Below are 16,066 nucleotides of genomic sequence, written 5' to 3'. Positions count from 1 at the left end.
GTACATGGCTATATTTCTACTCCATAAAGAGTCATTTTAGGCAATAAAAAAAGAAACCTATGGGGTAATACCCTGTATGAAAAAATGAGCAGTTCATCAGCTCACCGGTGTTGAAGATATATTGATGCAGGACGCGGTGCACGGAGGGATCAGGCTGGCTACTGAGCTGAAACCATGGAAGAAATAGTGGAAAAATCCAGCAATCACAAAAAAATATATTGTGCCAAGACTAAGAGCCTGTAAGGTATACTTGATAAAGACCATTTGGTCGAAACGTTGTATGATGGCGGAACAAAGTTTTTTCCAATCTTTTACCTGGACTGGATGATGTTCCATATTTTATTTTGGAGTTACTACGTCCAATTGGGTCTGTGGACTCGGAGCGTGCGTCTTTTTTTCTGATGTGCTGTCAGCTGTCTTTTTTTCTTTTTTTTCTAAGAGCCTGTAAGGCTCAAAACGTGAAGGACCAGTGTTTACCATGTTATTTTATACTTTCTGCATTTTTTCTTTGTTTTTAGCCACAGCCAAATAAATGTGGTGTTTTATATATAAAACATACTTTTTTTGCGGTTCCTGGATTTGCCCACTATGTCATACTATGTATGCATTTGAATTTGTATAGAACCATACAATTTTATATATATATATATATACATATATATATATATATATATATGTATATATATATATATATAAACTCATCTCTCTCACCCACAAAGCTCTCCACAGTTTTGCACTGACTTATATCTCCTCTCTCATCTCTGTCTATCGCCCTACACAAGCCCTCCGTTCTACAAATGACCTAAGGCTAACATCCCCCGTAATCCGAACCTCACACCTCCATCTCCAAGACTTCTCTCGTGCTGCGCCAGCTCTCTGGAATGCACTTCCCCAGACGATCAGACTGATACCTAGCCCCGACCTATTCAAGCGCGCTTTAAAAACCCATCTCTTCAAACAAGCCTACCAAATCAACTACTCAGTAAACTAACTTTGCCCTGTTCCCTCCTTCCAAATATTATCTGAATGTGAATCTGCACCCTACTATTCATCTGTCTCCACACCCTCCATGCACATGATAACTGCACTTGATACTTGACTATTGCACTTAAACACACGGGCTGATGACCGGATCATGCAGCTTTATATGAAAATCCCTATTTATTATAATTGCCAGCAGGGCTCCAACTAGAAATTTCGGGGCCCCATACTGGCAACATTTTCGGGGCCCCTTGAGACTCTGCCCAGGCTCCACCCCAGCCCCGCCTCCAGGCTCCACCCCTCAAACTGTCCACAGTCCCACCGCTCTCTCTTGGAAAAACTCCACTTCTCACCTATCACACATTAACAGTTCCCATCACCAGATCACATACATAGCCGGCAGCTTTTGTTTTGGCCAAAAGATTTTTTAAGCCGCCACCATAACACGGTAGACACTTTTGGCCGGGCCCTACTCTGCTGTAACCTATTAAATATTTGTTAAAATATGCAATACGCGAAAAAAGCAAATCTAGAAAAATCCACAGTAATAGAAATAAAACAACAAATCCCACCAAAATTAGGGGAACATAGCTATAGTAGGAATATAAAACATAACCTTTAATATGTATAAGGTAAAAATAAATGAAGAAATATCACCCCACAACAATATATAATGGTACTAAATGGTGTAGCCTAGATGAAGAAACACCATTAATATATGATACCAAAACATGTTTATGAGAACAGCCTAAACACGTACAATGTGCTGTCCCACACTACCAAGATACCACTAGTTGTAAACATAAGCACACATGGGTGCAAAAAATGTTTAGCCGGGTAAGCTTGTATGTACAAATATTGGCAGGTATCAAAGACAAACAAATAAAGCGGGCAGGAGGGGATAAGGCAAAAGAAAAGAGATATCATATAACAACAAAGGTAGTTAAAACAGGAATGATCTCACCAATTGCCATAAACGAAGTAGGTGAAGCCCGCAATGCACTGAAGAAAAGTCCATATAGCAGCAATGCCGGGAGACAATACCCTGTCAATCCCTAGGGGGCTATACATACACCTACAAACCCAGACTCCCGCCCTTACAAGGGCAGTCCACAGCTACCCCTGGACAATATCATGCCCTGCACTCTCCCTATTGAGATGTCCCGACGCGTTTCTTCGCAGGCTGATTCATCAGGGGACTTGCCTGCCTGGGAGATAAAGTGCACGAGTGCTTAGAAAAAGGACATAAGGACCTGCCACCCTCCAAGTAACACTGAGGAGACATAAACATGTTTTGGTATCATATATTAATGGTGTTTCTTAAAATATGCAATACAATTTAGGTATATTTTTATTTATTTTTCAATTTTTAAAATGACCAATAATATCACATACAAGGAACAAATACCGCTACACCATGACCAGATGACATATTACCACCACAGTGATCGAATAATATCACATACAAAGAACAAATACCGCTACACCATGACCAGACCGCATATTACCACCACAGTGATCGAATAATATCACATACAAGGAACAAATACCGCAACACCATGTCCAGACCACATATTACCTAGCACATAGTGACTGAATACTACAATTCTGATCAGTAATTTAAAAAAAAAACACCATACTATCACCATAAATGCCATTATACACAGGAGATCTGTACTTAGTATGCAGTATCTGTGTACAGATAATACAGTGATCACTAGTAAAATTATACACAGGAGCTCTGTATAGAGTATACAGTGTATAGTGTCAGTGTATAGGTAACACACTGACTCACCAGTGACGTCTCTAGGTGAAGTCCTTCATCTTTCATCCAGCACAGACCGCCATAATTTCATCCAGCCAGGACTTCTCTCTGCAGAAAATAACACAGTTATCTTGAGCTCCGCTTGTAGAATACATTACTTAATTTTTCCCAACTTCTACATTACACCACATGAAGAAAAAGAGGCGACATAGTGTCACTCTACACAGTAACAGGACCGCCCCCCCATTTAAAACCGTGTCCTCAAAAAATAAAATAAATATATCACTGCAGTAATAATATCCCTAAATTAGCCCCTATGGTAATAATATTCCCCATCCTGGCCACCGTGTGTCTCATTCCTGGCGTCAGCCACATGTTCTCCCATCCTGCCTTCATGAGTATCCATTCTGCCCCATATGATCTCCCCATCCTGCCCCATATGATCGCCCCATGTGATCTCTCTATCCTGCCCCATCTGTCTCCATCATATCCATCCTGCCCCATGATCCTGCACGATCTGTCTCCAATTCTGCCCCCAGTGTCTCCAATCATGCCCCATGTCTCCATTCTGCCCCCTATGTCTCCAACCATGCCCCCATGTCTGCAATCCTGACACTTGTCTCCAATCATGCCCCCTGTGTCTCCATTCTGCCCCATCTGTCTCCAATCCTCCCTCATCTGTCTCCAGTCATGCCCCCATGTCTTTCATCCTGCCCCGTGTCTCCAATCATGCCCCGTATCTCCATTCTGCCCCGTGTCTCGCATTCTGCCCCAATTTCCAGTATTCTGCCCCAATGTCCAGCATTCTGCCTCCGAGTCTCACAGTCTGCCCCTGTGTCCAGCATTCTGCCCCTGTCACTGTGTCCAGCATTCTGCCCCAGTGTGTCCAGCATTCTGCCCCAGTGTGTCCAGCATTCTGCCCCCGGGTCTCACAGTCTGCCCCTGTGTCCAGCATACTGCCCCTGTCACTGTGTTCAGCATTCTGCCCCACTGTGTCCATAGCATTCTGCCCCAGTGTCTATAGCATTCTGCCCCACTGTGTCCATAGCATTTTGCCCCAGTGTCTATAGCATTCTGCCCCACTGTGTCCATAGCATTCTGCCCCACTGTGTCCATAGCATTCTGCCCCACTGTGTTCATAGCATTCTGCCCCAGTGTCTATAGCATTCTGCCCCACTGTGTCCATAGCATTCTGCCCCACTGTGTCCATAGCATTCTGCCCCACTGTGTCCAGCATTTCTGCCCCACTGTGTCCATAGCATTCTGCCCCAGTGTCTATAGCATTCTGCCCCACTGTGTCCATAGCATTCTGCCCCAGTGTCTATAGCATTCTGCCCCAGTGTCTATAGCATTCTGCCCCACTGTGTCCATAGCATTCTGCCCCAGTGTCTATAGCATTCTGCCCCACTGTGTCCAGCATTCTGCCCCAGTGTCTATAGCATTCTGCCCCACTATGTCCATAGCATTCTGCCCCACTGTGTCCATAGCATTCTGCCCCACTGTGTCCATAGCATTCTGCCCCACTGTGTCCATAGCATTCTGCCCCACTGTGTCCATAGCATTCTGCCCCACTGTGTCCATAGCATTCTGCCCCACTGTGTCCAGCATTTCTACCCCACTGTGTCCATAGCATTCTGCCCCACTGTGTCCATAGCATTCTGCCCCACTGTGTCCATAGCATTCTGCCCCACTGTGTCCATAGCATTCTGCCCCAGTGTGTCCATAGCATTCTGCCCCAGTGTCTATAGTATTCTGCCCCACTGTGTCCATAGCATTCTGCCCCACTGTGTCCATAGCATTCTACCCCATTGTGTCCATAGCATTCTGCCCCAGTGTCAATAGCATTCTGCCCCACTGTGTCCATAGCATTCTGCCCCAGTGTCTATAGTATTCTGCCCCACTGTGTCCATAGCATTCTGCCCCACTGTGTCCATAGCATTCTGCCCCACTGTGTCCATAGCATTCTGCCCCACTGTGTCCAGCATTTCTGCCCCACTGTGTCCATAGCATTCTGCCCCACTGTGTCGGGATCGCTTCTCTCACAGAAAAAAAAAACAAGAGTTCTTACCTGGCCATGCTCCTGTGCCGGGCGAAGCTCCCTCCAGGCTCCACGCAGACGCACTCGCCGGGCCCGGCGGCTGACAATGACGTCAGACGCCGGCGACGCCGGCGAGTGCGCACTGCGGCCCTATTCAGCTGCCAGCCTCAGACTGGCTGGCAGCTGTTAACTATTGATGTGCGGGCGCGGGCCCGTACGTCAATAGTGTGCCGCAGCGCCTGCAGGGGGGGCCCGGTGAGCAGATGAGACGGCGCCCGATGCGTGCCCCCTCTGCTCATCGGGCCCCATACGCCAGTCACGGCTGTAATGCCCTGATGGCGGCCCTGATTGCCAGACCTGAAATAACAAGCACTTTTCACCTATTGTGTCCCCCCCATTTCCTTGTAGATTGTAAGCTTGCGAGCAGGGATCTCACTCCTAATGTCACTGCTTAAATTGTCTTAACTTATACTGAATTTATTGTCTGTACATGTCCCCGCTTAATTGAAAAGTGCTGCGGAATATGTTGGCGCTATATAAATAAAAATTATTATTATTATTATATGGAATCTAGTAGAATGATCCATTAAACAGATCTCTAGATCAGGAGCGGACACATACAGAAGAGGCCCCTGAGAAAGAACAATATATGGGCCCTTTTCTCTTGGGCCTACATTGCGGACCTTGCAGTTTTCACCAATTGCACTTCTGCTTCAGCACTAGAGAATCCATTCGTAATTGTATTTAATTTTTAATTGATGTGATGTGTAGATAATTTTACCATCAATTAAGCGAGCATGAATCAAGTGTGAAAAATAGAAAGTCAGCTTAGTGGAAATCTAATATCTAGTTTTTAGTGACTTTGGCAGCATAAAATGGAAAAATGTTCCAACAGAATACAGCACAGAACAGTTGTTTTGTTGATATTTTGAGTCCAAAAATACTTTTTTTCACAGCCAAATTTCTATGTAGTGTTTTATTTAGTACCAGCATGTCCTCCTGGAAGGGAGAAAGTACTTATTTGCAAAATTAGACATAGGCTAGACATACGGTAATATTCAACACTTTCCCACCCAAGAATGACAGCGCCATATAAGCAGACCAAATGGCCACTATACGGCTTATGAAGTGAAAGAGCCTCAAGTCAGGTTGTCCTCATCCACCCACCCTATACAGTAAGTGCTATGAACCAACAAAGTTATCCTACTCTGTACATGCCCCTCAATGGACATGGGAGATGTTTACAGTCCTGACAGTCGTGACAGGGAAGGATAAGGGGAATAAGTTCTAATTCTTTTTGTACCCCACCTCCATGCTATAGTAATTAAAATATCTTGGGGTATTTGGAATATCTCCAAACTTATGTGTAGTCATTCATTCACCCAAAGAAATTGGAGTCCTAAAGATATTGTGCATATCATGGTAGGAACCCGATCTACCGTTCACATATCTCAATAACATCTTGACTACTTGAGCCTTTAGTAACAAAAGGTCCCAAGAATGACACTTTGATTGCTCCTGCTTTGAGCCACTTATGGTTCCATGTGGCACTTTATGAGTTGAACAAATGATGTTTCCCTTCTTATTGTGTGTATAAGTACATTTAGAACATTATGTTGTTATAAAGGGTGTGGATCATACTTTCCTCTGAGAAAGTGAGGTTGTGCGGAATAACTAGAAAATCTTGTAAATCCTATGATACTACATTAATACTCTTCATTATTCTTTATTGTATGATCAAACTCATTGCCAACATCATGTGCAACATTTAGCGCTATATAATTAGCTCTCTTCCTGCCTTCATAACTCAGAGTTATAAGATGCTCAGATGTGATTTATGAGCTTTTATATGTCATAGACTACCTGCAAGTTTAATCAATGCAGCAGCCCTAAACTGTCATTATCTTCTTCTTTATGCGCTAATTATTTTACAGAATTATAAACTGTAATCTTTGGAAAGCTCAGTAATGTAATAAAAATTGCCCTTCTGGCCATCAGCTCCTTTATAAAAGATACACGTGAAAGTAATTGTACCTGCTTAGTCTGTTAGATAGGCTGCTAATTATAGCTTCCTGCTAATAGCTACAAGTCTTTCTTACACATGTATACTATAATATTGTAATGTTTACATTTAGGAGTATTTTTTTTTTATTTTACCAAGTTCAGTCTGCTAATTTTTATAGTTATTTTTCACCTTATAATTTGTCATCTTACTGTATTAAATCTGATGTAAAAATACACCTTAGGTGTTGGTTGTCCAATAAGACACTAAAGGTCTTCATACACATTAGCCTAAAGTTGGCCAAACCCGCCAGTATCAACATCATTGGCCAAAAGTATAATATGTATGTGGGCCTCCTGACTCATCTAATGTGTGAGAGTCAGGAAACCCATGTAGATATTGGACTATTAGCCCATATTAACGACATTGTCGGTTTTGGTTGACTTTAGGATAGGCCTTTAGAGTGTATTATTGGACAATCAATGAAAAAGGATAAACATGACAATATCAGCATTTTAGGCTGACTGTCTAATATGTATGTGGGCCTCTTGACTCTCATTTGTTGTGTGAAAATCAGGTTGTCCACTTTCATATTAGACTGTTGGAAAATCCCTCCAATATGACAGAACCTTTTTGGCACTGTGTGCATTCCGTAAGCCGTTCACGTGAAGCATCACGTGCATGTGACGTCACGCGAGGTCCTGCAAACTTCCTGCACCTCGCCGGCAATCAACGTGTGGAAGCGCCGTCTTGCGCTGAAGATCAGGTAACAACACTTGTGAGGCAGAGGGTGTCTGTCACCGGCCGGGACAGGCTTTTTTTACACCCTCCCCTCACATACTTGTTTGAAAGCAGAAGATTTCTCCACCATCGGGCAAACATTTGGGAATTCCGGATTAGGAGACACCTGCATGTTAATATCCGGTAATCATTTACATCTTATATGCAAGTTAAATGCTGCAACATTTCCCAATATGGTCACTGCTTATTCATGTTAGGATAGATACTTTATTTAGAAAGTTTTTCTATGATTATGTTTGGATCCTACGGTACCTCCAGCGCGGATATAGATATATATATAATCCCTCCAATATTAACCGGTATGGCCGACATTAGGCTAATGTGTATGGAGGCCTTTAGTGTCATATTGGCCTACCGGTGTCTAATCCTAACTAGGCAGAAAAAGGTCAAACATGACAATATCAGCACTATTGGACAACAGTCTAATATGTATGTTAGCCTCCTTACTCATCTATGATGTGAAAGTCAAGAGGCTCGCATACTTATTTGATATTTTGACTAATGTGTATGGAGCCATTTGGTGTCTTATTGACCAACCAATGCCTAATACTCATTTGGCAGAAAAAGGATTCACTAAAAACCTTGTAATCTTTATTTTTATAATAATCTTTATTTTTATATAGCGCTCCGTATTTTTTCTCAGGCGTATTCGACGTGCATGTAAAATTTCAGCATGCTGCGACTGTATGCGTATATCATCCGAGACTCACCAATGCAAGCCTATGGGTGCGAGAAAAACTCGGATGCCACACAGACCATTCATCTAGCTTGTGACAAATACACATTTTCCTCATTTCAGCCCATTGAGCAATTTAATTCAATGGGGAAATTCAATGAGAAATGTAAAGCCATACGCATGTCATACATATACATGGGTGGGAGAAAATCACATCATCGCATTGAAAACACATTACACACGGATGACCATACAGAGAACACTTGTGCGACTCTCGGCAGGGAGACTCGGACCGATTTTTCATACGTTTAGTGTGACTCCAACCTAAAAGTACAACTCTGCACTAGGTAGGGCTTCACTTCTCTATGTATGTGTCTGTGCCTCTAATTACTCTATGTATATATAATGTAGTCATGTTTGGGTTAAGGATCTGATGAACCAGGAGATACTCATTATGAGTCGTGGCTGTCCAAGTTTTGGATCCACTGTAAAAGATTGATTTCTCAAAATATGAATTACTTTGATAACATTTCCCAATAATTGATAGATGAGTTTTATTTCAGCTGTTAATAACTTCTGCTGGCTAAATGTATGTAGCCAAAGGCTATATACCATAATTGATGCATTGACAAGGTCTGGTAAATAAAAGGTGGACCCACTAGCTCACTGCTTTTATCACCCCTGTGCTTCAGAACTTGTCTTGTTCCGGTAGATAAAGTGGCATTATCCACACAGGATCTTATTCAATATATTCTTATATATTCCTTCTAAAGTTTTAATAAAGCAGTGGCAAACCTACCAACATGAAAATAGTCAAATCAATATATTTATGCTTCACATTAGAGACACCCCCAAATTCCTATTCTTGGGTGAGGTTTACATAAGCCCCACCTCTTGAGGTCCAGTACATGGGATTATCCTGCCAAAATTAAGACAGTTGGCAGATAGGAGGACATCCAAGATGAGGTCAGTGTATTGTATTTCTCTAAGTACTTCAGGAATGAGAAGTATGCTGTATAGATTTAATGTGCTGGATTAGAGGTTGGAAGGTTAATCAGAGCAAGAAGATCCACTGGTGTGCTCTTATTAAAGATTGGCATTTTATTAGCAGGTAATAAAATGTCGAAAGGTTCTGCCAATAATTTTCATAGTAAGTAAACCAGACTCATTGGGCCTAAATATCTATGTAAAAATTAGATCCCCTTTACGTATAATATTTCTGACAAGTTTGATATATTTTATGTCACATAAAAACATCTACTATATAATTGTCTAATGGTCAGTTCCATCTTTCTGTCTGTCCTTCTGTCTGTCCTTCTTTCTGTCACGGATATTCATTGGTCGCGGCCTCTGTCTGTCATGGAATCCAAGTCACTGATTGGTCTCGCCAGCTGCCTGTCATGGCTGCCGCGACCAATCAGCGACGGCCACAGTCCGATTAGTCCATCCCTACTCCCCTGCAGTCAGTGCCCGGTGCCCGCTCCAAACTCCCCGCAGTCACCGCTCACACAGGGTTAATGCCAGCGGTAACGGACCGCGTTATGCCACGGGTTACTCACTCCGTTACCGCCACTATTAACCCTGTGTGACCAAGTTTTTACTATTGATGCTGCCTATGCAGCGTCAATAGTAAAAGGATCTAATGTTAAAAATAATAAAAAAAATAAAAAATCATTATATACTCACCTTCCGCCGCCTTTCCAGCTCCTCGAGACGCTCCGGTAACTGCTCCATGCAAGCAGCAGGTTCCGGTGGCAAGGATGGTATGCGACAAGGACCTGCCATGACGTCACGGTCATGTGACCGCGACGTCATCACGGGTCCTGCGTTACCAACCCTTGGACCGGAAGCTGCCGAGTGCACCGCACACAGGCGACATGACTACAAGGGCTCCCTCGGAAGGTGAGTATATGTTTATTTTTTATTTTTTAACCTGTGACATACGAGGCTGGGCAAAATACTACATAGCTGGGCAATACACTACGTGACTGGGCAATATACTACGTGACTGGGCAATATACTACGTGACTGGCCAATATACTACGTGGCTGTGCAATATACTACGTGGCTCTGTGCTGTATGCTACGTCACTGGGCAGTATACTACATAACTGGGCAATATACTACGTGACTGGGCAATATACTACGTCACTGGGTAATATACTACGTCACTGGGCAATATACTTCGTCACTGGGCAATATACTACATGGCTGGGCAATATACTACGTGGCTGGGCAATATACTACGTGGTTGGGCAATATACTACATGGCTGGGCAATATACTACATTGCTGGACAATATACTACGTGGTTGGGCAATATACTACGTGGCTGGGCAATATACTACATTGGCTGTGCAATACACAACGTGGACATGCATATTCTAGAATACCTGATGCGTTAGAATCGGGCCACCATCTAGTTTATACATAAACACCACTATACTATATTTTGTAGTTTTTCCAGTACATGTTATTTTCTCTGTAGAATCAGACTTTCTAGAATAAATTACCGGTATGTTCACATAACAAGGTGGAAAAAGCTGTATGTTAAAAATATAGTGAAGCCTGCCTGGCTTCACGGACAATTAAGCATGCTAATGATGGAGACAGATGTCTCTGGGCTTGGCCTCACTGAGTGAGGTAGAGTGCTTGCAAATTGCAAAATGTGCAGCTCTTGGTGTTAAATGGACGTCTGCAAGTTGTTTATATCATTAACAAGGACAAATTATCTGCGGGAAATATCATCCTGATGAAAAATGTAGTGGGAAGCATAAAGATATGTAAATGGGAACATGCAGGGTTCCCATCACAGAGTCACATAATTCATTAAATAGTTGTTAAGTCATCGCAGGGAGTTTATAGAGTTTGAAGGTATACTTCTAGAACATTTAAGAGACAACTAAAAATAAAATGAATAGTTGTTAATTCTCATGTTTTTGTCTTTTAGATTTCCATATGTATGTATAATACATTATTTTATTACAAGTCTTGTAAAGCACCACCCAGCGTTTTTTTTATTTTAGCGCTGGAGTGGTACAAGCCTAAGTTCCCTGACCCTAGTATTATAATTATCAGCTGCCATTTTCAACTGTTTCAAGCGCCGCTCCGGTCCTGTTCCGCCATCTTGTGACCGCAACTTTTGACTGACCGGTAGTCAGAAGTAACCATCATAAGTTCTCAATGTAAGTCTATGAGAGACTTGTACTGGTCTTGAAGTGGCTCCCAAAGACGTATATTGAGACGTGATCTCCGGCTCGCCCAGCAAACACTGGAGCGATCCGGCAGCCGGCAGGTCACAAACTGCAAAAGTCAACTGGATCTGCGCTGATAAAAGATGAAGATGGCGGCTGGTAAGTATGAGACTAGGTGCAGGGAACTTAGATTAGTGGCACCACTCCAGCAATGCAGTAAAAAAAGTTGGGGTGGTGCTTTAGGCTTCAAATGTTGTTGAGGAGCCCATCATAGATACATAACAATGATTTTTTTTTGTTTTTCTGTTCCCTTTCATACAGACCAGAAAGCTGACTAAAGCAGAGCGCCAGAGGTTTAGTGAAGAAGTAGAGATGCTGAAAGGACTACAACATCCAAACATTGTCCGCTTTTATGACTCTTGGAAGTCTATTGTGAAAGGGCAGATATGTATAGTCCTGGTTACCGAACTCATGACTTCTGGGACGCTGAAGACGTAAGGATATCATTATTTTTTTACACTTACATTGATTCTGAAAAGTAAACGTATTTTTACAGCTTTTAGTTTTACCTTTTCAGTTTATATAAAGTGAAAACTGCATTCACTATAGTGTTTTCTGTCATTTTTAGTAGATGACCTAGCCTTTAGTGTATGATTGGGAAGGGGGTGGTCTAACCTTGGGACTCCGGCCAATAGGTAGGACAAATGATCAGCAGCCAACTGGAACTCCGTGGCTCCTGCAAAACCTGGCACAGATATGTCCATACAAGGGTGAATGTGTTCGGTACTGCAACGGAGCCTTATTTTTCCTCCATAATCACGCCTTGATAGCCTACCCTAAGAATGCTGCAAATAATTATTTGTAATATTTATAAGTCCTCTCTAGAAAAGCCCCAAATGCTGTCCATTGTAAATATAGAATAATCCAACTTGTGTGTAATATTACATTTACAATAGAGTATTAGCAGAGTAGTCCAATGAGAATATGAAGCCTCCTGACCCTACACTTATTACTTGTGTTTTCCATAACTGATTTTCTTGCGCAGAGGATTTTCTTCTTCGCTTCTTTTCTAAATGAGCTTGATTCTTCCTAAAATTGTCTCACTGTTGATACTTTAGCTACTTGAAGAGATTCAAGGAGATGAAACTGAAGGTTTTACAAAGATGGAGCCGTCAAATCCTGAAAGGCCTGCACTTCCTCCACACCCGATCTCCTCCCATCATTCACCGTGACCTTAAATGTGACAACATCTTCATCACGGGGCCCACAGGCTTTGTAAAAATTGGTGACCTGGGACTTGCCACGTTAAAGAGTGCTTCCTTTGCGAAGAGCGTTATAGGTAAAATATTAAGATCTAAGGTTTTTAGATTCAGAAATGTAGAACATGTGAATCCTCCCTGGTTTCTGTAGTGACACCTCTACCATCCTGAGTCCATGGCAGAAGAGGAGATAGATCACCTGTTAACGAAATGAATTACTGTAGAGCTGTATTTGTAGGCGGACTCGGATTATACTGCCCATCGTGGTAAACATTCATTGTCTAGACAAGTACATTAATAATCTCAAATTATATCATTATATCATTATTACTGGCAAAAACCTACATTTCCAGATTGCCAGTCTGGGCATGAATGTGCCATGTGAGCAAGTTAACAGTAATTTGAAATAATTAAAAACTAATATTCGCTCTTAAAAGTTTTTCTTAAAACATGAATTTAATGTGTTTAATATCCGCAGGCACGCCAGAATTTATGGCCCCAGAGATGTATGAAGAGAAGTATGATGAAGCAGTTGATGTCTATGCCTTTGGCATGTGCATGCTGGAGATGGCCACCTCTGAATATCCCTATTCTGAATGCCAGAATGCCGCTCAAATATACCGCAAGGTGACCTCAGTGAGTACCCACGACCAGATATATTCACATATAGGTGATCGTAAATGTTGAAATTCTTGAGAAAGATTTGGGAGCAAAATTGCAGTTCAAAGAATAGTATTAAATATGTTTCAGAATATGTTATTGCATAAAATTATCCATATGATTATCACATATAGCACATATTAAAATATTAAACCATGTCATCCACTAAACCTATGTGCAGTTTAGGGTAGGGGAACTACACACATTGTATTTGGTTACATATATAAGTATGTATGTATAGATAACATTTATACAGTCAGACTTGTCATATTCAACTAGTTTACATTCCAGAAATCCTTAGCAGATGCCGTCCGTGCTGACTCTTTGCCCCATCAGCTGTTTGAAAAGGAGGACCATTGGCGATCCATAGTATCCTATGTTTAGTCAGTGCATCCCGCCGTCCCCAATAGTTTTGTTGAAAATAACTTTGGCTTTAGTTAATGGTGAGAGACCTGGGTATTGAACCACCTTCTATTGGTGGTTGTGGTCTCCTGTAGATATTTCCTATTAAATTTTGCTCACCGAAAGTATTTTCAATTGTCCCTTCAGGTATTGCAGAAGAATTTTAGATATTTGATATGTTTATAGAAATACAATTACAGGTGTCAGTAATATTAATCCTCAGGCCTCGCACGCAAAGAAGGAGCACATGGAATCCCTCCCGTACAGAGCCTTAGGCCCATTAAAAAACCTCCTTATATAAAATTTGAGCCATGCAGAGAACCAGCAAAGCTCCATGGTCTTCTATTATTGCCATATTCCAACATTGTACAAAGCCACAATACAACAATGTCCACTTGCCGCTCCAGTTAGGTGCGCAGATTTTCATTTTCCATGGTTTCTACGTTTTACGGTAGTGGCAGGTGGAAATTCTGCTGCGTATCACAGTACCAACACTGATCCATCTTCGGGCACATTGGGTGCGAAATTTAGAATGAAAAAAATCCAACATAAAAATTTCTATAATCGACCATTAATCAAGGTTAGGAATTTTTTGCTGGTATTGATGTTGTTCTGGTGACTGAAGCTGTATAATATTTATACTCTGTCTGCGGACTATCTGCGTAATTTGCATGCATAGCCTGCGGCAGGCAAGAGCGAGGATATATGGGCAGTGTAAATACATACCGTTAGTATTATAGATAGTGCTTTCTTAGGATGAAGGATGTTTTATTTCCCTGTGTATATGACGAGAAATGTTTTATAAGTTTGGTGGCGAGTGGCTATGGTTATTGCATTGCACAGATGGAAGATTTCACCGCATTAGTCTAATGAAACTGTTAGTAGAAAATGTAATTAAGACTCGATAAGAATATTAGATAAGGGGAGAAAGAAAGGTTTGTTCCCTCCATGGTGTACAATGTTCTAGGGTAGGAGAATGGCTGCTTCATACAAAGTAAGAGCTAACTAGTCAGATGCTCGCTGGCTGTGTCACAGGAAAGAAGTCAAATAAGTCAAAGTAGATTTACAGAGATAATAAACCCAAAAAGACAAATATAGCAACCAAGTCACATTTCACGTAATTCCATCAATGAGACATGGGTTAACCGCTTAAACTTTAAGCCTTAAAGGAACACTAAACACTGAAAATCTCCCAACAATTCCTCCATTAATCTTCTCCTTCATATCCTATTTTTATCCTAATTTAAAATTAAAACTGAAAAATATGTAAAAAAATCCTCTATTTGTGACTCAAGAGCTCAGCCATGCCCCCATTCCTTCTCACTGCCATGTATGTCGCTATAAGGCTACTTTCACACTAGCGTTGTTTGGCGTATGTCGCAATGCGTTGGAGAAAATACGCATCCTGCAAAGGTGCCCGCAGGATGCGTTTTTCCTCCATAGACTTGCATTAGCGACGCATTGCGACGTATTGCCACACGTCGCATCCGTCGTGCGATGGATGCGTCATGTTTTGGCAGACAGTCGGCACAAAAAAACATTACATGTAACTTTTTTTGCGTGTCAAGTCCACCATTTCCGAGTGCGCATGTGCGTCCGGAACTCCGCCCCCTCCTCCCCGGACATTACAACGGAGGAGCGGATGGTCCAATAATGAAGAATGAAATCTAGCTCTATGAACAGATTTTTCTTTATTCAAAGTTCACAGAGCATGATTTCCTCCTTCATTACTCAGTTATCTAGACCGTACCAGAACCAGTGTCAGAGCCCAGAACAGATTGGGTTAATATCAACGGTGAGCTTGAATCCATGTCATTTATTACTAGATAGGTCCACCAGGGTCTTCTCCTCCATTATTTTGATTTTATCAAGCCATTGAGTTGCTGGTCTTCCTCTTCAACTTGTTTTTTTTTTGTTTTTTTTTACCAATTAAGCCATATAGAGACATGAATGGGGTTGCCAGAAACAGCCAAATCACCATTTCTATTCCTAACACTCTCACTTAAGTCCACAGAGAAAGACCAGGAATGCTCGGGCTGCTCTACAGATATAACTGGTGTAAGATTGTAGTAGCATCGTATGCAGTGAAGAGGCAGTGACCCACAAAGTTCCAACACAAAAGTCTCTTTAATGTGTTTCCTCAGACCATTAAAGTCCAATTCACACAAATGCATATAACTTCAGGGTATATTATCAGTTTACACCAGTTCATAGCAATACATATCATATGGCTTTAGATTGCGGTCCCTAAACAGGCCAGACTTCCCTTGTCCAGTTTCCCTGGGCGACC

The 16,066-nt window shown here is 41.9% G+C and overlaps 1 protein-coding gene across 1 annotated transcript in view; it reads left to right on the top strand.

Moving 5' to 3' along the window:
• Nucleotides 1–16,066, top strand: part of WNK4 (WNK lysine deficient protein kinase 4) — a 177,027-nt gene that overhangs the window by 102,196 nt on the left and 58,765 nt on the right. Inside the window, exons 2-4 of the mRNA XM_069751905.1 lie at nucleotides 11,777–11,949; nucleotides 12,574–12,794; nucleotides 13,193–13,350. Coding sequence (XP_069608006.1) covers nucleotides 11,777–11,949; nucleotides 12,574–12,794; nucleotides 13,193–13,350 — 552 coding nt within the window. The remainder of the gene's footprint in view (nucleotides 1–11,776; nucleotides 11,950–12,573; nucleotides 12,795–13,192; nucleotides 13,351–16,066) is intronic.

The sequence above is a fragment of the Ranitomeya imitator genome, chromosome 2 (assembly GCF_032444005.1).
Source record: "Ranitomeya imitator isolate aRanImi1 chromosome 2, aRanImi1.pri, whole genome shotgun sequence".
In the NCBI taxonomy this organism is placed as follows: Eukaryota; Metazoa; Chordata; class Amphibia; order Anura; family Dendrobatidae; genus Ranitomeya; species Ranitomeya imitator.
This window is presented reverse-complemented; position numbering and strand designations above follow the sequence as displayed.